Genomic DNA, 22775 nt, shown 5'->3' with positions numbered 1-22775 from the left:
GTAGGAGAAGGGTGAATTTGTTGTTTGCCCAGTGGCAAAGATTTAGCTGCTATTTTATTTTTATTTTATTTTTTTTGCTGTGGGATAAGGTTACAATAGGGACGCGGTGTGGCTCAGTGGGTTAGGTCGCTGAGCTTGTCGATCAGAAGGTCGGCAGTTTGGCGGGTCAAATCCTGAGTGCCGCGTAACAGAGTGGAGCGCCTGTTACCCGTCCCAGCTTCTGCCAACCTAGCAGTTCGAAAGCACGTAAAAATGCAAGTAGAAAAACAGGGACCGCTACGGTGGGAAGGTAAACAGCATTCCGTGCGCCTTTGGCGTCTAGTCATGCCGGCCACATGACCACGGAGACGTCCTCGGACAAGCGCTGGCTCTTCGGCTTTGAAACGGAGATGAGCACCGGCCCCTAGAGTCGGAAACGACTAGCACGCGTGTGCGGGGGAAGCTTTACCTTTACTAAGGTTACAATGCTGGCTCTCTTAGAGAAGCGGTTGAGATCAATGGGTGCCTTCGTTATTGGCTGCCAATCAGCCATCGGGCCACGTCTTGACACCGATGGATGGAGAAGTTCTTTATTTTCCTCTTCTTTTTGAAATTTCGAATTGTGCAATCTGCTTGGCTCTTAAAAAGCCTCCAGCTAGTAACCCACCTGGATTGTTTCCCCTCAGGTTTTTCCAAGGCCCTACTACCGTATTTCCCCCAAAATAAGACCCTACTGGAATTGCGGTTGCCCTCAGGGGGCCGGGTGGGTATGGCCTGGGTGGGCATGGCCTACTGGGTGGGCGTGGCTAGAGTGCGTATGGCCTACTGGGTGGGTGTGGCCAGCTCTACATCGTTCGCATCAAGGGTGCCTATGGGGGCCTGGGCAGGAGTGGGACAGATCTGAGGGTCTCTGGCAGAAGGAGGGTCTCTGGGCCAGGGCCAAGGCAGTGGGGGCCGTTCCCTCACTGTTTCCAGGATGGCTTCGCGGGCCACATGAAACCACTTTGCGGGCTATGTTTGACATGTCTGCCCTAGCATGATTTTTTTTTCCAGGGCGCTCATTATATAAGCCCGACCCCCAAAATAAGCCCCAATTACGATCGTCAGCCAGACGGAGGCATTTAGGTAAAGGTAAAGGTAAAGGTTCCCCCGCACATGCGTGCTAGTCGTTTCCGACTCTAGGGGCCGGTGCTCATCTCCGTTTCAAAGCCGAAGAGCCGGCGCTTGTCCGAGGACATCTTTGTGGTCATGTGGCCGGCATGACTGGACGCCAAAGGCTCACGGAACGCTGTTCCCTTCCCACCGTAGTGGTCCCTATTTTTCTACTTGCATTTTTACCTGCTTTCGAACTGCTAGGTTGGCAGAAGCTGGGATGAGTAACAGGCGCTCGCTCTGTTACGCGGCACTCGGGATTCAACCCGCCAAACTGCCGACCTTCTGATCGACAAGCTCAGCGTCTTAACCCACTGAGCCACCGCCTCCCTTTCATAGTACCGTATTTCCCCCCAAATAAAAGCTAGCTGGAAAACAAGCCCTAATGCCTCTTTTGGAGCAAAAATTCATATAAGAGCCGGTTTTATTTTGTGGGGAAACACGGTAGCAGGTTATGGGTATGAATACTGTGGGTGATCCCCGCCAGCTTTTCCAAACCCCTTTTAAAGCCGTCCAGATCTGCGGCTCTCGTGTCTCTGAATCCAAGGCCGCATTTGCTACTCCGAGAATCTAATTGCTGTGTGATGTTTTGAACTACATGCCCGTCTCGGCAGATTGGCAGTGCCTTTAGCCAGCTGAAGCTTTTCTGACAGACCGCCACTAAGCAGACTGTGGTTTAGCTTCCAGCCAGCATGGGTAGCGGTAAGAGGATCCGAGAAGGAGAGCTTTAAACCTCTGGGGATCGCTAGGACATCCCCCTGGACCTTTTGGGATCGTTTGATTGGTCAACCCTTTGCCCAGAATGGCATTAGGTCTGCTCCTTGAGCACGGGGTTGGACTACAAGACCTCCACGGTCCCTCCTTAACCTTGTTATTCTGTCTTCTACGAGCTACGTAATGTACTGCGTTTCCCTGAAAATAAGGCCCAACCGGAAGATAAGCCCCAGCGTGATTTTTTTCAGGCTGCTCCCAGTAGAAGCCCATCCCTCAAATTAAGCCCCAGTTAAAGTCATCAACCAGCCTGATGCATTTAGTACCGCGTATTTCCCCGAATGTAAGCCCTAACTGGAAAAATAAGCCCTAATGTGTCCCTTGGAGCAAAAATTAATCTTAAGACCCGATCTTATTTTTTGGGAAACACAAGTACTCTAGAAAGAGTGCGGAGAAGAGCAACAAAGATGATCAGGGGGCCGGATGCTGAAACATATGAAGGACTATTGCAGGAATTGGGTATGTCCAGTTTAACGAAGAGAAGGCCCAGGGGGGACAGGATAGCAACCTTCCAGTATCTCAGGGGCTGCCCCAAAGAAGAGGGAGTCAAGCTCTTCTCCAAAGCACCAGAGGGCAGGACAAGAAGCAAGGGATGGAAACTAGTCAAGGAGAGAAGCAACCTGGAACTAAGGAGAAACTTCCTGACAGTTGGATCAATTAACCAGTGGAACAACCTGCCTCCAGAAGTGGTGATTGCTCCAACACTGGAAGTTTTTAAGAAGAGACTGGACAGCCATTTGTCTGAAATGGTATAGGGTTTCCTGCCTGAGCAGGGGGTTGGACTAGATGACCTTCAAGGTCCCTTCCAAATTATTATTATTATTATTATTATTATTATTATTATTATTATTATTATTATTATTATTATTATTAATTATTTAAAAAATGCCTTTTGCCTTTCCCAATGGAAAATGGAAAACACGATGCTGTTCCCGTGTCCGTCCTTTCTGCCTGAGACGCTGCCTGTTTTTTTTGTTTTGTTTTGTGTTTTTTTTTTCCCCTCCTAGGGACAAAAGAGATTTTGTTTCTGCTGGGGCAGCCGCTGGGGTGGCTGCAGCCTTCGGGGCCCCCATTGGAGGGATGCTGTTCAGCCTGGAAGAGGGGTCGTCCTTTTGGAATCAGGGGCTCACGTGGAAAGTGGTGAGGAGGCCAAATTCTCAGCTCAGCCCGTGTGTGTGTGTGTGTGTGTGTGTGTGTGTGTGTGTGTGTTGTTGTGTGTGTCTGGCTGGGGCTGCGATGGGAGACTCTGCCCTCCCATTTTCACAGCTTCCTGGCGGAGTCTGAGCGAGCCTTTTCACTCTGAACATCGGCCTGCGTCCACAGTTAATCCTCCAGATTTTTTGTTGCTAAGCGAGACTTTCGTTAAGTGAGTTTTGCCCCCCCCCCATTTTACGACTTTGCTTGCCCCAGTCGCTAAGCGAGTCGCCGCAGTGAAGTTATTAACACGATGGTTAAGTGAAATCTGGCTTCCCCCTTGAGTTTGGTCGCAAAAGGGAAACACATGACACACACACAACACACACACACACACACACACCCCAGCTCATAAATATGAGCCCGTTGCCAAGCATATGGATTTTGGGCACGTGACCACGAATGGATGCAGCAACGGTGATTAAGTGTGAAAAACGCGGATAAGTCGCTTTTTTTCAGCACGGTGGTAACTTCAGACAGTCACTAAAAAAGCTGTTGTAAGTCGAGGAGGATCTGTAGGCAAGCTTTGGACCTCGAACGTTGCCGCACATATCCTGGGAATGACCTGGGTTGTGTGTGTTGCGTCTTTCCCTTCCAGCTCTTCTGCTCCATGTCCGCCACCTTCACCCTCAACTTTTTCCGTTCCGGCATTCAGTTTGGAAGCTGGGGGTCTTTCCATTTGCCGGGGTTGCTGAGTTTTGGAGAGTTCAAGGTAGGCCTTACTTGGCTTTGAGTCTCTTTCCCTTGATTGGGAAAAGAATTCGTTTTTCTAAAAGAAATTTCGAAAAACGTCCTCGGCTAACAGTCATTCCTTCCCCTGGGGTTTCCAGATCGGGGGGGGGGGGCGTCTAGCTCGAACCTCACTTTGCTGGTGCAACATTTATTGCTTCTTAGTTTGCCAATGAACTTGCGGAGGGGGGCGGGAAGAGATGGGGAAATATAACGCAGGCTGCAAAGATAAGGCAGACCGTGAGAATCAAGGACGATTCGCCAGATGTCTGACTCGACTGAGAGACATTTTCTCATAACAATCTAATGGCTCCTAATTGGGGCCCTGTGACCTCTGCAGGGATGGGAGGGGGGGATTATATACGTTTACTACGGGGTTTTGGCTTGGGGGTTTCCAGAGCTGGTTTCGCTTTTCATACGTGCCGAGTTGATGCATTCGTTTTTCCGATAAAAAGATCGGAACGCCTCAGCTCGTCAGTCGAAACCATGACAGGGCCTTCCAAGACAAGCAACGGTGGCTCCTCGGAGCCTCGATGGGGGTCTCCAGGACCAAGCTGGATTGTGACCCTATAAAACCTGCAAGGAATTTGCACCCACCCTCCTTTGTTTTCCGCATGTTCTACCCCCAGTGTCCAGAGTCTAACAAAAAGTGCCACCTGTGGACCATCGTGGACCTGGCCTTCTTCATCCTGATGGGGGTCGGCGGGGGCCTCTTGGGGGCCACCTTCAACTGCATCAACAAGAGGCTGGCAAAATACCGCATGAGGAACATCCACCCCAAGCCCAAGGTGGTCAGGTACCGGGGCCTTGGCTGTGCGTGATGGGCATCGGCATTACTCTCTGTAAACCAGAAGATGGGACGCATCTTTGTGACAGTAGCCAGTGTTGGGGTGCCAGGCTGTGTTGGGGTGACATCGGCTGTGGGTGAAGGGGACTGGCTGCAGCTAGCTACAGCTTACAACCACAACTGAGCCCCAAATCTCTGTCGCTAAGCAGGACGTTACGTGACTTTTGGCCCCGTTCTGTGACCTTCCTTGCCGTGCTTGCTAAGTGAATCGCCACCGTTGTTAAGTGAACAGCGCCGTTCTTAAGTGAACCCGGCTTCGCCACGGACTTTGCTTGTCGGACGGTCACAAAAGGGCATGGCGGGGGGGGGGGAAACCCGGGACACTGCGACCGTCGCAAATGTGAATCGGTTGCCAAGCACTCTGAAATTTGATCACCTGACTGTGGGTCGTAAGCGTGAAAAATGGTCATAAGTCGTTGTAGCTGTGAATGGCCACTAAACAAGTGGCTGTAAGTCGAGGACTTCCTTGTACTTGGTTTTCTGCGTACAGGTGGGCCTGTGGGTCAATGTGAGGGACACCATTCCCATGTTGCCCTGGGCGCCATGAGGAGAAAAACCATCAGGCCATCTTCACCTTCAGCACAGCAAATCCTTGGCTTAACCACGATTCGTTTAGTGACCGTTCAAAGTTACAACAGCATTGGGAAAAAAATATGATCATTTTTTCACACCTACAATCTTTGCATTTTTACCTGCTTTCGAACTGCTAGCACACACACACCACAGTCATGTGATCAAAATTCGGCCGCTTGGCAACTGACTCACACTTACGACCATCGTGGCGTCCCGGGGGTCAGGTGACCCCCACCCCCCCCCACCCCTTTTTGCGACCTTCCGACAAGCAAAGTTCACAACCGGGTTACTAACCTACCAACTGCAAGGAGTCACTTAAGAACTGTGGCAAGCAAGGTCGCAAAACCGGGCCCCTTGACAAATGTCTCACTTAACGACAGAAATGTAGGCCTCACTTGTGTTCGTACGTCGAGGGCTACCCGTGCCTCAAATCGAGGCTTTTTTGGGGGGGAGGATCCCCCAGCTCAGCGAGATGTGGGATATGGCGGGCGTCTCGGCCGTCGTGACTCGGAGGACGTCCGTGCGGAGTTCCCAACCTTGAACGTTTCTCGTGCGCTTTGCGCTGCTTGCAGAGTCCTGGAGAGCCTGTTGGTGTGCCTCACAACCACCGTTGTGATCTTTGTCGCGTCGATGCTGCTCGGGGAATGCCGGCCGCTCTCTTCCGCGGAGCCCGGGGACAACAGCTCCTCCTTCAGCCTGCAGGTGAGCGGAGAAGGCGTCAGGCCGACGCCGAGAGGAAGGCCCGCGAAAGAAGGGACGGGCATCGCCATGTCCTCGCTGGGGTTTTTTTTTTTTTGAAGTAACAAGGGACCTTGTAGGTCATCTAGTCCAACCCCCCCGCCCAAGCAGGAGATCCTACCCCAGGCGTCTTCAAACCTGGCCCTTGTGGACGTGCCTGGCTGAGCTGAGGAATTCTGGGAGTTGAAGTCCACGTCATCAAAGGGCCGAGTTTGAAGACCCCCTGCCCTGCCCCATCTCTTTTTGGAAGCCTCCGGTGATGAAGCCCCCCCACAACGTCTGAAGGCAACTTCTGTCCCATCGGTGGATTGTTCCCGCAGTCAGGAAATTCCTCCTCCTTTCTAGGCTGAATCTCTCCTCGATCCGTTTCCATCCGTTCTTCCTTGTCTGGCCTTTGGGGGCTTTGGAGAACAGGTGGACCCCCTCCCCTCCTCCTCTCTGCGGCAGCCCCTCAAATATTGGAAGGCTGCTGTCATGCCTCCCCTGGACCCTTCTCCCCCCAAGGCCCGCCACGTCCTTTTGAAACCCACCCTTCCGTTTTGGAAAGTCACATTAGAGAAATGTTTGTAGAGCCCCATCACAACCACAATCTCCCTCAGAGTTGGGGAGGGACATTTTAGAGCATAGATACAGGTAGTCCTTGACTTAACGACCACAGAGGACCCCCCCAAACGTCTCTGGCTAAGTGAGACAATTGTTAAACGAGTTTTGCCCCATTCCACACACTTCCTTGCTTCAGCTCTTAAATGATTCCCGGCAGCGGTTTGTGGTTGTTAGCTGCGAAGTCGTGTCCGATCCATCGCGACCCCATGGACCACGTTCCTCCAGGCCTTCCTGTCCTCTACCATCTTCTGGAGTCCATTTAAGCTCACGCCTCCTGCTTCAGTGACTCCATCCAGCCACCTCCTTCTCTGTCATCCCCTTCTTCTCTTGCCCTCCATCTTTCCCAGCATGAGGCTCTTCTCCAGTGAGTCCTTCCTACTCATTAGATGGCCAAAGTATTTGAGTTTCCACTTGAGGATCTGGCCTTCTAAAGAGCAGTCAGGGTGGATCTCCTCTAGGACTGACCGGTTTGATCGCCTTGCGGTCCAAGGGACTCGCAGGAGTCTTCTCCAGCACCAGAGTTCAAAGGCCTCCATTCTGTGGCGCTTGGCCTTTCTTACAGTCCAACTTTCACAGCCGTACATTGCAACTGGGAAGACCACAGCCTTGACTATACGCACTTTTGTTGGCAGGGTGGCATCTCTGCTTTTTAGTGTGCTGTCTGGATTTGCCATGGCTTTCCTCCCCAGGAGCAAGCGTCTTTTTTTTTTAATTGAAAAGTTTTACAGTACATTTTTGGATACAAAAAACCCCTCTCCCCAACCCCTCCCTACCCTCCCCTCCCCCCTCCCCGACTTCCCAGAGCTGAATACAGGGTATAAAAATACAAACAAGCATAATCTAGAATATGCTAACAACAATAAAACATTGTTCTATCGCACTTTAACTCTCCATCGTCCAAATATTAATAAAATAACTACTAACTAATTATACATCATATAGATCCACTACTTATTCAAATGCTAAATGAAACTTTTTAGTCCCATATTTATTCTGGATATATTCAATCCATCTCCTCCATTCCACAATGTATCTCTGTTGCGACTGGTCTTTCAAATACGCTGAAATCTTTGCCATTTCCGCCAAGTTAGAAACTTTTAAAGTCCACTCTTCTATAGTCGGCAGTTCTTCCTTCTTCCAATATTGTGCTACTAAAAGTCTGGATTTGCCATGGCTTTCCTCCCCAGGATCAAGCGTCTTAATTCCACAAACTTGCTTGCTTCAGCTCTTAAGTGATTCCCGGCAGCGGTTAAGTTAGGGAAACGGCCGTTAAGCGAATCTGGCTTCCCCATTGACTTTGCTGGTCAGTGGGTCACCAAAAGGCAGTCCCATGACCCCAGGACAATGCCACCGTCACAAGCGCGAGTCAGTGGCCAAGCATCTGAATTTTGTCCACCTGAGCACGGGGATGCTGTAACGGTCATAGGTGTGAAAAACAGTCATAAATCGCTTTTTTTCCCCACTGCTGTCGTAACTTTGAACAGTCCCTAGACGAACTGTCGTAAGTCAAGGACTACCTGGGCTTCCACTTAGTGGGGAAATATTGAAACTGAAGCCCAAGAGGTGGAAACCTCGGGACGGTCCCGAGCGAAGGTGCCAGCTCGAAGAGTCAACAGCCTGGGATTTGGTAAATTTTGGGGACACTTGACACGATTTTGGAACCGGAGTCAAAAGTGGCGCTTGTTTTTTTTTTTTTTTTGGTCAAGGATTCTTCATCGGAGGAGGTTAATTCAAGCATCAAGACCTTTTTCTGTCACAATAAGACTTACAACGACATGGCAACCTTGTTCTTCAACCCGCAGGAGTCGGCCATCTTGCAGCTCTTTCACCAGGAGGGTGAGTGGCTCACCGGAGTTGCGAGGCAGAGAAAGGACTTAATTTCTCCGCTTTTCTCCTTGCCTTCCTTGCTGGGTTAAACAGGGGCTTCCCGAGGTCTGGGTTAGAAATTAAAAGGTAAAGGTTCCCCCGCACACGCGTGCTAGTCATTTCCGACTCCAGGGGCCGGTGCTCATCTCCGTTTCAAAGCCGAAGAGCCAGCGCTTGTTCGAGGACGTCTCCGTGGTCATGTGGCCGGCATGACTGGACGCCAAAGGCGCACGGAACGCTGTGACCTTCCCACCGTAGCGGTCCCTATTTTTCTACTTGCATTTTTACCTGCTTTCGAACTGCTAGGTTGGCAGAAGCTGGGACGAGTAACAGGCGCTCACTCTGCTACGCGGCACTCGGGATTCGACCCGCCAAACTGCCGACCATCTGATCGACAAGCTCAGCGTCCTAACCCACTGAGCCACACCGCGTCCCTTAGGGTTGGAAATTGGGAGAAGTCTAATCTGAGATGAAATTCAGGCAGCTGGTCTTGGAATTCGTGCTTGGGGGACATGAATGCTTAACAAACTTCGGGGGGTAAATAAATTTCTCCAAGGCGGCCAACGGCTTCCAGGCAGTTCACACGCACGCCGAGGGCATCTCAGATTCTCATGTTTGGTCGGAAACAGAATGAATGAGGTTGTTAAGTCGTCCTCTCCTGCCTCTGGGGGACTTGGCTAGCAATTAAATTTACCCTGTCTCAGTTTCTCTTGCACAAGAACTAGCCTTTTCTGTAGAGACGGCCACGTTGTCCACCTCCTCGTGGAGATCCATTCGGATCGCCCTCTTGGCTGGGAGATGAGGGTGGAAAGATAAACTGTTGATGGAATTTATCTAAGATTTAATCAACTTCCACCCATACCTGTGTTCGTACTTTGAACCAGTGCCACTTTAAGTCTAATTTTGCTGGCCTCAGCCGCCAGCAAACTGATCAATCCATCAATCAGTCTGTCTCACACACATCTAATTGCCTCTCTCTGTCATCTATCTATCATCTCTCAAATATATCTAATTCTATATCTATCTATCTATCTATCTATCTATCATCTCAAACACATCTAATTATCTCTGTCGTGTATCTGTATCTTATCTATCATCTCAAATCTATCTGTCTATCTAATCTCATATACATCTAATTATTTCTGTCATGTATCTGTATCCATCACCTATCATCTCTCAGATCTGTCTGTCATCTATCTATCTATCACACATCTAATTATCTCTATCTGTCGTGTATCTGTATCCATCATCTATCATCTCTCAAATTTATCCGTCTGTTTTATCCATCCATCCATTGATCTCATACACATCTAATTCTCTCTTTGTATCATGTATCCATCATCTCTCAAATCTGTTTGTCTGTCTGTCTGTCCATCCATCCATCCATCCATCTATCTAATCTCATACACATCTAATTATTTCTGTCATGTATCTGTGTCCATCATCTATCATCTCTCAAATCTGTCATCTATTTATCCTATCTATCTATCTATCTATCTATCTATCTATCTATCTATCTATCTATCTATCTATCTATCTATCTATCTATCTATCTTTCTATCTCACACACATCTAATTATCTCTATCTGTCATTTATCTGTATCTATATCCATCAGCTATCATCTCTCAAATTTATCCGCCCGTTTTATCTGTCCGTCCGTCGGTCTCACACATATCTAATTCTCTCTCTCTCTCTCTCTCTCTCTCTCTCTCTCTCTCTCTCTCTCTCTCTCTCTCTCTCTCTCTCTCTCATCTCTCTATCCATCCATCCATCTACCTACAAAATTTATTGGCCACCCATTTTGCCACAGCGTAACTCTGGGCGGCTTGCAGTTGCATCAGATCTAAAACATTAAAAAAAGTTAAAACCAGACCTTCGAACCGAAGACCCACGGGGAGGGTGGGGGTGGAGGGCAGAGTGGAGGGGGAGGTGGGATCTGTAATTATTCAGTCCACCACCTCCTTGGCGCTGATCCCTCCCCCCCCCACACACACACACACTGGGGCCCCGGGCCGACTGGCACAGCCACGTCTTTGGGCCTTTATGAAAAGATAGGAGGATTGGCAGCCAACCTTACATTGGGTGTGGGGGGGGGCAGGCAGGGCAAGACGTTCCAGAGGGCGGGGGCCCCCGCAGAGAAGGCCCTCCTCTTGGAGACACACACACACACACACACCGCCAGAATACTTGGGTTGACGGGACCCGACGCGCCAGGCCTCCTCTTCCCGGCAGGGGTGGCACGGCCCAATCCCCGTGGGGGGAGACGGTCCATCAAGTAAGCTGGACCCCCCCACCCCACAGAGCCTTTCAGCATTGAAAAGAGGGATTGGGGTGCTGGCTCGGCTTGTCTTTTGGTCTTCGGCTGCTGCTCAACCCCCTTCCTTCTTTCTTCTCCCCTCTTTTCCAGGTACTTTCAGCCCTGTCACCCTCTCTCTATTTTTCTCCCTCTACTTCTTGCTGTCCTGCTGGACTTACGGGATCTCTGTGCCGAGCGGTCTTTTTGTCCCGGCGCTGCTCTGCGGGGCCTCTTACGGACGCCTAGTGGCCAACCTCCTGGAAAGGTGCCCCCTTTGGCTTTCGTGGGTTGCGTCTCCCCGCCTCGCTCCCCCACCCCTCTCGGCTCCAAAGGCCTCCCTGACCCCCACCCCCACCCCCCTCGTAACCGCCCTGCTCTCACTTCCTTCCTCCCTCCCAGCTACATCGGCCTGGATCACGTCTACTCCGGCACCTTCGCTCTGATTGGAGCGGCCGCCTTCCTGGGCGGGGTGGTCCGCATGTCAATCAGCCTCACCGTCATCCTGATCGAGTCGACCAACGAGATCACTTACGGGTTGCCCATCATGATCACCCTGATGGTGAGTCCCTACGGCCTTCGGGGCCTCGATGCTGTGGATTTAATTTAATTTAATTTATTAATATTTCTATACCGCCCTTCTCCCGAAGGACTCAGGGCGGTGTACAGGGATGCCCCAACACTGGAGAGCTGGAAGATTATCAGGGACGACTCACACCCTGGATGGTATCTCTTGACTCTCCTACCATCCGGTAGGAGATATAGGAATATAGCCAGCCGTACCAACAGGCTGAAAAATAGCTTTTATCCGTGGGCTGTTAGGCTTTTAAATGGGATATAATCTCTGTGAACTTATGCAGAAGTGACTTGGGAGGTGTGTGGTGTGTGGTGTAGTTGGTTCACATGGTGTGGTAGGATGGAGGGTTTGTTGTCACTGTGTGTTGGGGGGAGAGAGCACGGCGGGGAGGCTCAGCTAATCTCAATGTACACATGTTGTACTTTGACAATAAAGGTTTATTATTTAACCCTCTGGGGATCGCTAGGACGTCCCCCTGTGCCTTTGGGGATCGGTTGATTGGCCAACCCTTTGCCCAGAATGGCATTAGGTCTGCTGCTTGAGCACGGGGTTTGGACTAGAAGACCTCCACGGTCCCTCCTTAACCTTGTTATTCTGTCTTCTACGAGCCGCTTAATGTACCGCGTTTCCCCGAAAATAAGGCCCAACCGGAAGATAAGCCCCAGCGTGATTTTTTTCAGGCTGCTCCCAATAGAAGCCCATCCCTCAAGCCCCAGATAAAATCATCAACCAGCCTGATGCATTTAGTACCACGTATTTCCCCGAATATAAGCCCTAACTGGAAAAATAAGCCCTAATGTGTCCCTTGGAGCAAAAATTAATCTTAAGACCCAATCTTATTTTTTGGGAAACACGAGTACTCTAGAAAGAGTGCGGAGAAGAGCAACAAAGATGATCAGGGGGCCGGGGGCTAAAGCATATAAGGAACGGTTGCTGGAATTGGGTATGTCCAGTTTAATGAAGAGAAGGACCAGGGGGGACACGATAGCAGCCTTCCAGTATCTCAGGGGCTGCCCCAAAGAAGAGGGAGTCAAGCTATTCTCCAAAGCGCCTGAAGGCAGGACAAGAAGCAACGGATGGAAGCTAATCAAGGAGAGAAGCAACCCAGAACTAAGGAGAAACTTCCTGACAGTGAGAACAATTAACCAGTGGAACCAGCTGCCTCCAGAAGTTGTGGGTGCTCCAACACTGGAAGTTTTTAAGAAGAGACTGGACAGCCATTTGTCTCCAATGGCGTAGGGTTTCCTGCCTGAGTAGGGGGATGGACTAGATGACCTCCAAGGTCCCTCCCAACTTTATTTATTTATTTTTTATTTTAATTCCATTTATATCCCGCCCTTCTCCGAAGACTCAGGGCGGCTTACAAGCTTAGCAGTAGCCTTCATTCTATGTATATGCCTGCTTATTAGGGCTTTCACACAAACCCCAAGCGGCATTACTACAAAGTCAGCTTAATTGCCCCCAACAATCTGGGTCCTCATTTTACCTACCTGGGAAGGATGGAAGGCTGAGTCAACCTTGAGCCTGGTGGGATGCGAACCTGCACTAATGGCAGGCAGCTGGTGTTACTTAAGGAGGCATTAGCCCACTGCTCCACCAATATAACAATATTATTATTATTATTATTATTATTATTATTATTATTATTATTATTATTATTATTATTATTATTATTATTATTATTATTATTATTATTATTATTATTATGTCCTCCCAGATGGTGGGAACAATGACAGGCCAGCATCGTCAAACCATATATTATGTCACGGAAGCTGTGTTCAGACACCTGTCCCCCCTTACCTAAAAAGGCTTAAATTGGGGCAACTGGACCCCAGTTTATTCAAGCCGAGATGTTTCGGTATGCACCCCACGTAGCTCCTTCAGTCAAAATGAGAATTGGGGTTGGCCGAGGGTCGTTGCCCTACGGACTGCAGGTCGGTTTCTCCCCAAAGTGAAAATCAAGCTGAAGATTCTATCCGCCAGGCCCAAAACATCTGAGTAGCCGTAGCAATTGCACTTAGACTTTCATACCGCTTCACAGTGCTTTGCAGCCCTCTCTAAGCGGTTAACAGAGTTGGCATTTTGCCCCCCAACCATCTGGGTCCTCATTTGACTGACCTCAGAAGGACGGAAGGCCGAGTCGATCTTGAGGCCGAGTCGACCTTCGGTCGGGATCGAACTGCTGGCAGCCGGCAGTCTGCAGAATCAGCCTGCAGTACTGCACTCTAAACCACGGTGCCACCACAGCGCAGGTTAAATCAGGGCAATTGGACCCAAGTTGATTCAAACGGAGGCGTTTCGAGTAACTCCTCCAGTCAAAGTGAGAATCGGGATCGGCGAAGAGTTAGAGGGTCATCGGAACGAAACCAACTCTAGCCTCTTCCCCCTTCCGTTTGCAGGTGGCCAAGTGGACCGGCGACCTCTTCAACCAAGGGATTTACGACATCTACGTGGCCTTGCGTGGGGTCCCTTTGCTGGAGTGGGAAGCCAGAACAGAGATGGACAAGTAATGTCGGCGGATCTTAAGGCTGGGAACGTCTGCCAGCTTGCAGTCAAGTTGCCTGGCGGCTTCAAAAGCCTGCTTTTGATTTAACCCCAACCTTTCTGTCACCCAAGGCTCAGGGCGAGCGACATCATGGAGCCCAACCTGATGTACGTCTACCCCCACACCCGGATCCAGTCCCTGGTCAGCATTCTCCGCACCACGGTCCACCACGCCTTCCCGGTGGTGACCGAGAACCGGGCCTACGAGAAAGAGTTTATGAAGTGGGACCAGCTGATTAGCAACAACATTAAGTTCAAGGTGAGTTTCCACCGATGGTTGCCTTGTTCCTCTGGAGCAGATACCACAGCAAATATCGATTAGTGGAGGGGTAGGCCACCTTGGCTCTTTTATGACTCGTGGACTTCAACTCCCAGAATTCCTGAGCCAGCATGGGGAAACTATGGCCCCTTCATGACTCGTGGACTTCAACTCCCAGAATTCCTGAGCCGGCATGGGAGAACTGTGGCCCCTTCATGACTGGTGGACTTCAACTCCCAGAATTCCTGAGCCAGCGTGGCTCAGCTTGGAAACCTCTCCCTTTCCCCTCAGCTTGGCTGGCTCAGGAATTCTGGGAGTTGAGGTCCACCAGTCATAAAAGAGCCAAGGTTGCCTATCCCTGTCCTAGAACATTCAAACTTGGCAACTTGAAGATGGGTGGACTTCAACTCCCAGAATTCCTGAGCCAGCATGAGGGAAACTTTGGCCCCTTCATGACTGGTGGACTTCAGCTCCCAGAATTCCTGAGCCAGCATGGGGGAAACTTTGGCCCCTTCATGACTGGTGGACTTCAGCTCCCAGAATTCCTGAGCCAGCATGGGGGAAACTTTGGCCGCTTCATGACTGGTGGACTTCAACTCCCAGAATTCCTGAGCCAGCATGAGGGAGACTTTGGCCCCTTCATGACTGGTGGACTTCAGCTCCCATAATTCCTGAGCCAGCATGGGGGAAACTTTGGCCCCTTCATGACTGGTGGACTTCAACTCCCAGAATTCCTCAGCCAGCATGGGAGAACTATGGCCCCTTCATGGCTCGTGGATTTCAACTCCCAGAATTCCTCAGCCAGCATGGGGGAACTATGGCCGCTTCATGACTCGTGGACTTCAACTCCCAGAATTCCTCAGCCAGCCTGGCTCAGCTTGGAAACCTCTCCCTGAGGGGAAAGGGAGGAATTCTGGGAGTTGAAGTCCACCGGTCATAAAAGAGCCAAGGTGGCCTACCCCTGGATTAGTGAGTCCATTGCTCAGTTTTCAATAAAATAGATTTTTTTTAGTTTTATGTGTTTTCTCTCTGTGTGTGTGTGTGTGTGTGTGTGTGTGTGTGTGTGTGTATGTTGACTGTGAGCTTGTGAGACTAACTGGGGCGGCTTAACCAGCTTTCACAGGGATGTCTCAGTTCTGAAGAATTTGGTTGTGCGTGAATGTTGCCTCTTTTAACCTCAGCGAAATGAAAGCCGAACAGGGTTTCAGCTCGCTTAAACTGAGATTCCAAGCCTGAATGGTTAAGGGTTCTGTTCTGAGAGAATTTCAGATCTCTGGGCTCAACTGAAAAACTGGAAAAAAAATTCTCAAGAAAAACCTACCAGCAAACCCCTCTGTTGCGTTGCAGAGAAAGGCCGCGGCCGTGCCCGTCAGCTCCTCTCAAAATGGGGTCGTGGTTTTTTTTATCTTTTTAGGCGTAACTAAAATGGCCGCAGCGTGCTAAAGAGTAGACAGGCGGATCTTGTTTTTGATTCTTGGGGGCTGACTTGGGTGAAAGAGTCCCGGATGTTCCTTTGAAATGATCCTCGGGTAAACTGAGTCCCGCTTTCCCTCTTCCAGAAATCCAGCATCCTCACCCGGGCGGCCGAGCAGCGTAAACGCAGCCAGTCCATGAAGTCGTATCCCTCCAGCGAGTTGAGGAATGTGTGTGATGACCACAGTGGGGCCGAGGAGCCCCCGGAGACGGAGGACATGTTGCAGCAGATGCTGGAGCGGAAGTGAGCATGGCGAAGGCGGCACTTTCCGTCTTTTGAAAGGACTAAACGCCCTGGAACAGCGGGGGGGTGGGGGTGGGCGCAGGCCCTTGGCTGCCGGGGTGGAGAGGCCACTGCGTCCAGCCAGCAGGATTAGTAGATCGCTTCTTATATATATCAAAGATTTTGGCGGGGAAAAACCAGCTAATTTTGGATAGATCTTTCATGGATCCTAATTTGCTCAAGTTGTCTTCAAGCTCTTCCTTGACTGCGCAAGGAGCAAATGTGGACATGTCTTAGAAGCTGATAAAGGCAACCCATCCATCCATCCCATCTCTCCTTCCTTCCATCCATCCATCCATCCCACCTCCCCTTCCATCCCATCTTCCTTCCTTCCTTCCTTCCATCCATCCATCCATCCATCTATCCAACCCAGCTCCCCTTCCATCACCTCTCTCCTTCCTTCCTTCCTTCCTTCCTTCCTTCCTTCCTTCCTTCCTTCCATCCATCCATCCATCCCATCTCCCCTTCCTTCCTTCCATTACATCTCTCCATCCATCCATCCATAATGAAGTTGTGTGGTTCCTTCCAGATACACTCCCTATCCCAATCTGTATCCGGACCAGTCCCCCAGCGAGGAGTGGACGATGGAGGAACGCTTCCGGCCTCTGACTTTCCACGGCTTGATCTTGCGCTCGCAGCTGGTCACTTTACTCGTCCGAGGAATCTGCTACGCTGAGAATCAGTCGGTGAGTTCTGACTAAGAAGTGACCGGGCTGTCTGAATAGATGATAATCCAGCAGATTTTTCTGGGACAGGAGAGATTCTTGCATTAATGTCCCGATGGTGATGATGATGGTTATTATTATTATTATTATTATTATTATTATTATTATTATTATTATTATTATTATTATTATGTAAAGGTAAAGGTAAAAGTAAAGGTTCTCCCGCACATGCGTTTCAAAGCATGTTTCGGCTGTTTCAAAGCCGAAGAGCCAGCGCTTGTCCAAGGACGTCTCTGTGGTCAAGAGCCTTGGTGGAGCAGTGGGCTAATGCCTCCTTAAGTAACACCAGCTGCCTGCAATTAGTGCAGGTTCGAGTCCCACCAGGCTCAAGGTTGACTCAGCCTTCCATCCTTCCGAGGTAGGTAAAATGAGGACCCAGATTGTTGGGGGCAATTAAGCTGACTTCGTAATAATGCCACTTGGGGTGTGTGTGAAAGCCCTAGTAAGCAGGCATATACATAGAATGAAGGCTACTGCTAAGCTTGTAAGCCGCCCTGAGTCTTCGGAGAAGGGCGGGATATAAATGGAATTAAAATAACAAAAAAATGTGGCCGGCATGACTAGACGCCAAAGGCGCACGGAACGCTGTTACCTTCCCACCGTAGTGGTCCCTAGTTTTCTACTTGCATTTTTACGTGCTTTCAAACTGCTAGGTTGGCAGGAGCTGGGACAAGTAACAGGCGCTCACTCTGTTACGCGGCACTCGGGATTCAACCCGCCAAACTGCCAACCTTCTGATCGACAAGCTCAGCGTCCTAACCCATTGAGCCATTGTGTCCCTATTATTATTATTATTATTATTGTTGTTGTTGTTATTGTTGTTGTTGTTGTTATTTCAACCAGAAGCCCTGTTAGGATTTTCATTGCAGCCCGTTGAGAGAAGTGGTGTCTTTATTTCTTATTCTTTCACCCCGTCTCAGAGTGCCAGCCAGCCTCGTCTCTCGTATGCAGAGATGTCAGAAGATTACCCACGCTATCCGGACATCCATGACCTAGATCTTACGCTCCTGAATCCACGCATGATTGTGGTAAGGCAGTTGCTGCGTTTTCTACCTTGTTTCCTAAGAAAAGACACTTCTGCGTGTCTTGGATTTTTTTGTCTAGCCCGTTTTCCATACCTCTGTGTTTTGTTTTTGGAGGTTGCCTATCCAGAACAGGGTACAGAAGACAAATGGTTAGAGACTCGTAAGGCAGACTTTGGCGAGGTTTCGTTCGCCTAAATAAATTCCTCTGCGAAAGTCGCCATCTTTCGAAAAGGAAAGGGGGAAAACAGGGGAGGAAAAAGGGAAGAGGAAAAACTGCAGGATAAAGAAGAAAAGGGTGTGGGAAAGCATCTTCATTTCTCTTCGTCTTTCAGTATTTTATATTTCGGTAAACTCATAAAAACTTTGAACCCGAACGTCACCGAGCGTTTTTCTCCCCAACAGGACGTCACGCCTTACATGAACCCTTCCCCCTTCACCATCTCTCCTGATGCTCACATCTCCCAAGTCTTCAACCTCTTCCGGACGATGGGGCTCAGGCACTTGCCGGTGGTGAATGCCGTCGGGGAGGTGAGTCTTTGCCGGCGGAGTCTTCGGAGAGAAAAAAAACCTGCCTCTTTTCTGATCCGATCTGTACTTTGTTGTTGTTGTTAGCTGCGAAGTCGTGTCCGACCCATCGTGACCCTATGGACAACGTTCCTCCAGGCCTTCCTGTCCTCCACCATCTTCTGGAGTCCCTTTAAGCTCACGCCTCCTGCTTCAGTGACTCCATCCAGCCACCTCCTTCTCTGTCGTCCCCTTCTTCTCTTGCCCTCAACCTTTCCCAGCATGAGGCTCTTCTCCAGTGAGTCCTTCCTTCTCATTAGGTGGCCAAAGTATTTGAGTTTTAGCTTCAGGATCTGGCCTTCTAAAGAGCAGTCAGGATTGATCTCCTCGAGGACTGACCGGTTTGATCGCCTTGCAGTCCAAGGGACTCGCAGGAGGCTTCTCCAGCACCATAGCTCAAAAGCCTCCATTCTTTGGCGCTCGGCCTTTCTTAGGGTCCAGATTTTACTGCCATACATTCCAACTGGGAAGACCACGGCCTCGACTATACGCACTTTTGTTGGCAGGGTGATGTCTCTGCTTTTTAGTGTGCCGTCTAGATTTGCCATGGCTTTCCTCCCGGGGAGCAAGCGTCTTTTAATTTCTTGGCTGCAGTCCCCATCTGCGGTGATCTTGGAGCCCAGGAAAATAAAATCTGTCACTCCCTCCATTTCTTCCCCATCGATCTGTACTTTGCCCTTGCTGAAAAGTTGAACCGGGGGTTGAAAGAGGTTGAGGTTTCCCCACCAGATGGCGCTGCAGGCCCACAAATGGCGCTGGAGCTCTCAAGGTGGCCCAGGATGAAATGTCCTCGTCTTGTAACTCTGGATTTGTTGAACTTGCTGCAAAGGCCACTTGAGAGCAGGGGCTGTCCAACCTCGTCAATCTTTTAAAAAAGATTTGAGGACATCAACAAGCCTGCTTTAGAGTCTTTACTCAGAGGGGGGAAACTTTTGTTGTTGTTAGTTGCGAAGTCGTGTCCGACCCATCGCGACCCTATGGACAACGTTCCTCCAGGCCTTCCTGTCCTCTACCATCTTCTGGAGTCCATTTAAGCTCACGCCTCCTGCTTCAGGGACTCCATCCAGCCACCTCCTTCTCTGTCATCCCTTTCTTCTCTTGCCCTCAACCTTTCCCAGCATGAGGCTCTTCTCCAGTGAGTCCTTCCTTCTCATTAGGTGGCCAAAGGATTTGAGTTTTAGCTTCAGGATCTGGCCTTCTAAAGAGCAGTCAGGGTTGATCTCCTCTAGGACCGACCGGTTTGATCTCCTTGCAGTCCAAGGGACTCGCAGGAGTCTTCTCCAGCACCAGAGTTCAAAGGCCTCCATTCTTTGGCGCTCGGCCTTTCTTAGGGTCCAACTTTCACAACCGTACATTGCAACTGGGAAGACCACAGCCTTGACTATACGCACTTTTGTTGACAGGGTGATGTCTCTGCTTTTTAGTGTGCTGTCTAGATTTGCCATGGCTTTCCTCCCCAGGAGCAAGCGTCTTTTAATTTCTTGGCTGCAGTCCCCGTCTGCAGTGATCTTGGAGCCCAGGAAAATAAAATCTGTCACTACCTCCATTTCTTCCCCATCTATTTGCCAGGAATTGAGAGGGCCAGATGCCACGATCTTGGTTTTCTTAATGTTGAGTTTCAACCCAAGTTTTGCACTCTCCTTTTTCACTCGCAACAAGAGGCTCTTCAGTTCCTCTTCACTTTCTGCCATTAGAGTGGTATCATCTGCATATCTTAGGTTGTTGATGTTTCTTCCGGCAATCTTAATTCCAACTTTTGGAAACTAATCTTGGGCTAATTCTAAAACCGGAGGAATTATTGCCGGATAGCAGAATCCCCTTCCCTTCCAGCTCTGCTTCAGTTTGAGAGAAGAGCACGCTTTGAAATTTCAAAATAACTTTTTTTGGAAGCGGGGGAGGGGCGGTATTTGGGTGCCATTTTCCTGCTTGGAACGTGGGTTTCTTTGCCCCGGTTTGACGGGTTGGGTTTCCCCTTGTCCCATTCCTTGAGAGTTAGACCTCCGCGGAACGGGACTACCGTCCCCTCTGAGCCGAATTCGGACAAACTAATTTGGGGGAAAAGTTGCTGGGGGGCGGGGGGGGGGAATATTATGCAAAACTGCAGAGGGCCAGGCAGGGTGAAACCATTTTCTGCTGGAAAAATGTCCCCAGCCTGATTTTCAGAAAAGCCGAAGCCTCTGGCGTTTTGTTTTGGGGTTATTATTTATTTATTTATTTTATTTATTTTAATTCCATTTATATCCCGCCCTTCTCCGAAGACTCAGGGCGGCTTACAAGCTTAGCAGTAGCCTTCATTCTATGTATATGCCTGCTTATTAGGGCTTTCACACACACCCAATTGTTGTTGTTGTTGTGTGTGTGTGTGTTGTTGTTGTTTTTTTTTTGGCTTTCACGCTTGACAAATTCACTTGCCTTTTTTTCTCTCTCTCTCCTCCCCCACTGTTCTTCCAGATTGTGGGCATTATTACTCGACACAACCTGACCCACGAGTTCCTCCAGGCCAGGCTGCGCCAGCATTACCACACCATCTAACCTTGTCTCCTGCCGCCTCCGTAATCCAGTTCCTCCTCCTCCTCGGCCCATCGTGTGCACTTTAGTCAACGAAACAAGCTTGTCGTTGCCCTCTTTTTTGGAGCCTGTAAACTGTACATCCTTCAAGCTTGGGGGGCTGGCGGGGGGGGGAAGCGTAATATGTGGAAAAACTCGAAAGCTCTGTTTTGGCAGCCGTGCGCTTCTCGGCGGAATTCGGGTTGCAACAACTCCGTGCTTCAACCCTGCGGACATCCGAAAGGGTTACTGATTTTTCCTCTTGCTGACTTTTTTCTCTTTTTTGTGTGTGTGTGTGTGTGTGTTTTGTTTTTGGTTTTTTTGCAAATATTGCGGACTTCCCTCTTTGGGGCTGGTGGAGACTCCGTCCGTATCTTCGCTCCAAACTTAAGCCACCGGCTTCTCGGTTGAATTGAGGGATCTCGCCTTTGATCCGGTTGAAACAGGACAAAACAGGAGGGTGGGGAGGGGGAAAAAAATTGGATTTTCCGACTAGGGCTTCTGACTTTCTGCCCTTGGCACCTCTCTCCCTCTTTCTCTTTTGTTGACGTCTTTCGGAGTTCAACCCCACCCCACCCCACCCCCCGGGTGCGCAAGGAAGCCTCTGCTTTTCGGGGAGAGTCCGATGGGTCGCCCTGGATCCTCGGGATCCCCTTGAAAACTTGGCAAGAGCGGGGGGAACTTTTTCGCCTGTTTCCGAGCGCGGGCCCCTCCTTTGCGTGCTGATCTTCAAACCGACCCCCCCCTTTTTTTAAAAATCTGATGCACAGGCCGTTGCGGAGAAGGAACCAAGCTTTTTCAGCCGTGGGGGTGTGTGTGTGTGTGTGGGGAGGGGGACATATTGTCTGGCAGGACCAAACCGATATTTATGGATCTTCAATTCAGCCCCTCTTGCTCTCCAGCCCCTCTTTGCATGCTGGATCCCAGCTTGGCTGGATCCCCCCCCCACTTCCTCATCCCGTCCTCTGCGCTTCCTTCCTTGCTATTTGCCAACACCCCCACCCCCTTCCCTCCCCCTCCCTCTATTTCTGGCTTCGCAAGGGTGACCCGCCGGGTGTCCCCAAATAACTTCTGACTTTTCCTGTCCTTTCAGCCAGGAAGGGGGGGTGGGTGGGTGGGGAGGGGAGGGGAGGGGAGGCGGTATTGTCGATTCCAGCACCTTTCTTCTCGGCAGGTGGCGGCTCTTTTCCTTGCCCCCGGCGTGACCCTCGCCCTTGCACAGCAGTCCCCTCCCCTTCCCCGGGTGGTTACCTTCGCCAGATCTGGTTTCTTGCAGACGGACTGTAATTTGCAACATTGATAATTTAATAAGGATGAGAAATGCCCAGGTAGGACCGGAATGGGTCTGAGGCTGGGGGCGGGCGTCCGGAGCGGCCACGTTCAAAAGCTTTTCCATCCTGGGTGGCTCACACACACACACACACGCACGCACACACACACACACACAAGCCTTGAGCCGGCCGGGACTGGTCTGGCCTTTCTAACTAGCCTCATCCCACTGGCTCTTGCGCAGGCCGTTCCGGCAGACTCCTGTCTTTGTAGCTTGGGCTTTGTGCGTGTTTGCGTGTGTGTGTGTGTGTGTGTGTGTGTGTGTTTAACCTTTGCATAAATCTCTTTCCGAGGGAAAGCAGAAATTCAAGACTGCGAAGAGAGCTGATACGGCCTTGATAAAGCACAGCGGTCGATGCTTGTAAGGAGAGCTTAGCCTTTTCCATTTCCCCCCCCCCCCAAATCTGGTTACAGGACTTAATCCATGCAGCTTGACCCCCCCCTCCCCGCCCTCAGGGGGGGGTCTCTGCTGAAAAAGAAGGAAGAATGCCTCTATGGGGGGGCTCATTCACTCAAAATTTAGCCAGGTTCCCCCCCCCCAAAAAAAAAAATTCCAGCACTTGGTTTGCAATCTGGAACGACTCAAATTTTTGTAAGGTGACAAAACTTTTAAGGATTTCTGGCTTATTTGCCCGCTGGTTTTATCAGCGACAAAAAAAAAAAAATCCATTTCCTGGCTTAGGCTACGAATGGGGCACAGCCG

The 22775-nt window shown here is 50.2% G+C and overlaps 1 protein-coding gene across 1 annotated transcript in view; it reads left to right on the top strand.

Annotated features, from left to right (window-relative positions):
• CLCN6 (chloride voltage-gated channel 6) overlaps positions 1-21835 on the top strand; it is a gene marked incomplete at its 5' end in the record, with an annotated part of 31484 nt that extends 9649 nt beyond the window's left edge. The window contains 14 exons of the mRNA XM_081341583.1: positions 2910-3042; positions 3695-3808; positions 4455-4621; positions 5818-5947; positions 8293-8422; positions 10861-11014; positions 11149-11308; positions 13723-13829; positions 13940-14126; positions 15686-15843; positions 16412-16568; positions 17528-17635; positions 18035-18160; positions 20648-21835. Of these exons, the coding sequence (XP_081197709.1) occupies positions 2910-3042; positions 3695-3808; positions 4455-4621; positions 5818-5947; positions 8293-8422; positions 10861-11014; positions 11149-11308; positions 13723-13829; positions 13940-14126; positions 15686-15843; positions 16412-16568; positions 17528-17635; positions 18035-18160; positions 20648-20728 (1912 nt within the window). The 3' untranslated portion in view covers positions 20729-21835. The remainder of the gene's footprint in view (positions 1-2909; positions 3043-3694; positions 3809-4454; positions 4622-5817; positions 5948-8292; positions 8423-10860; positions 11015-11148; positions 11309-13722; positions 13830-13939; positions 14127-15685; positions 15844-16411; positions 16569-17527; positions 17636-18034; positions 18161-20647) is intronic.
• Positions 21836-22775: the final 940 nt, after the last annotated feature.

Source organism: Vipera berus (assembly GCF_964194415.1).
Source record: "Vipera berus genome assembly, chromosome: 17".
Lineage (NCBI taxonomy): Eukaryota > Metazoa > Chordata > Lepidosauria > Squamata > Viperidae > Vipera > Vipera berus.
This window is presented reverse-complemented; position numbering and strand designations above follow the sequence as displayed.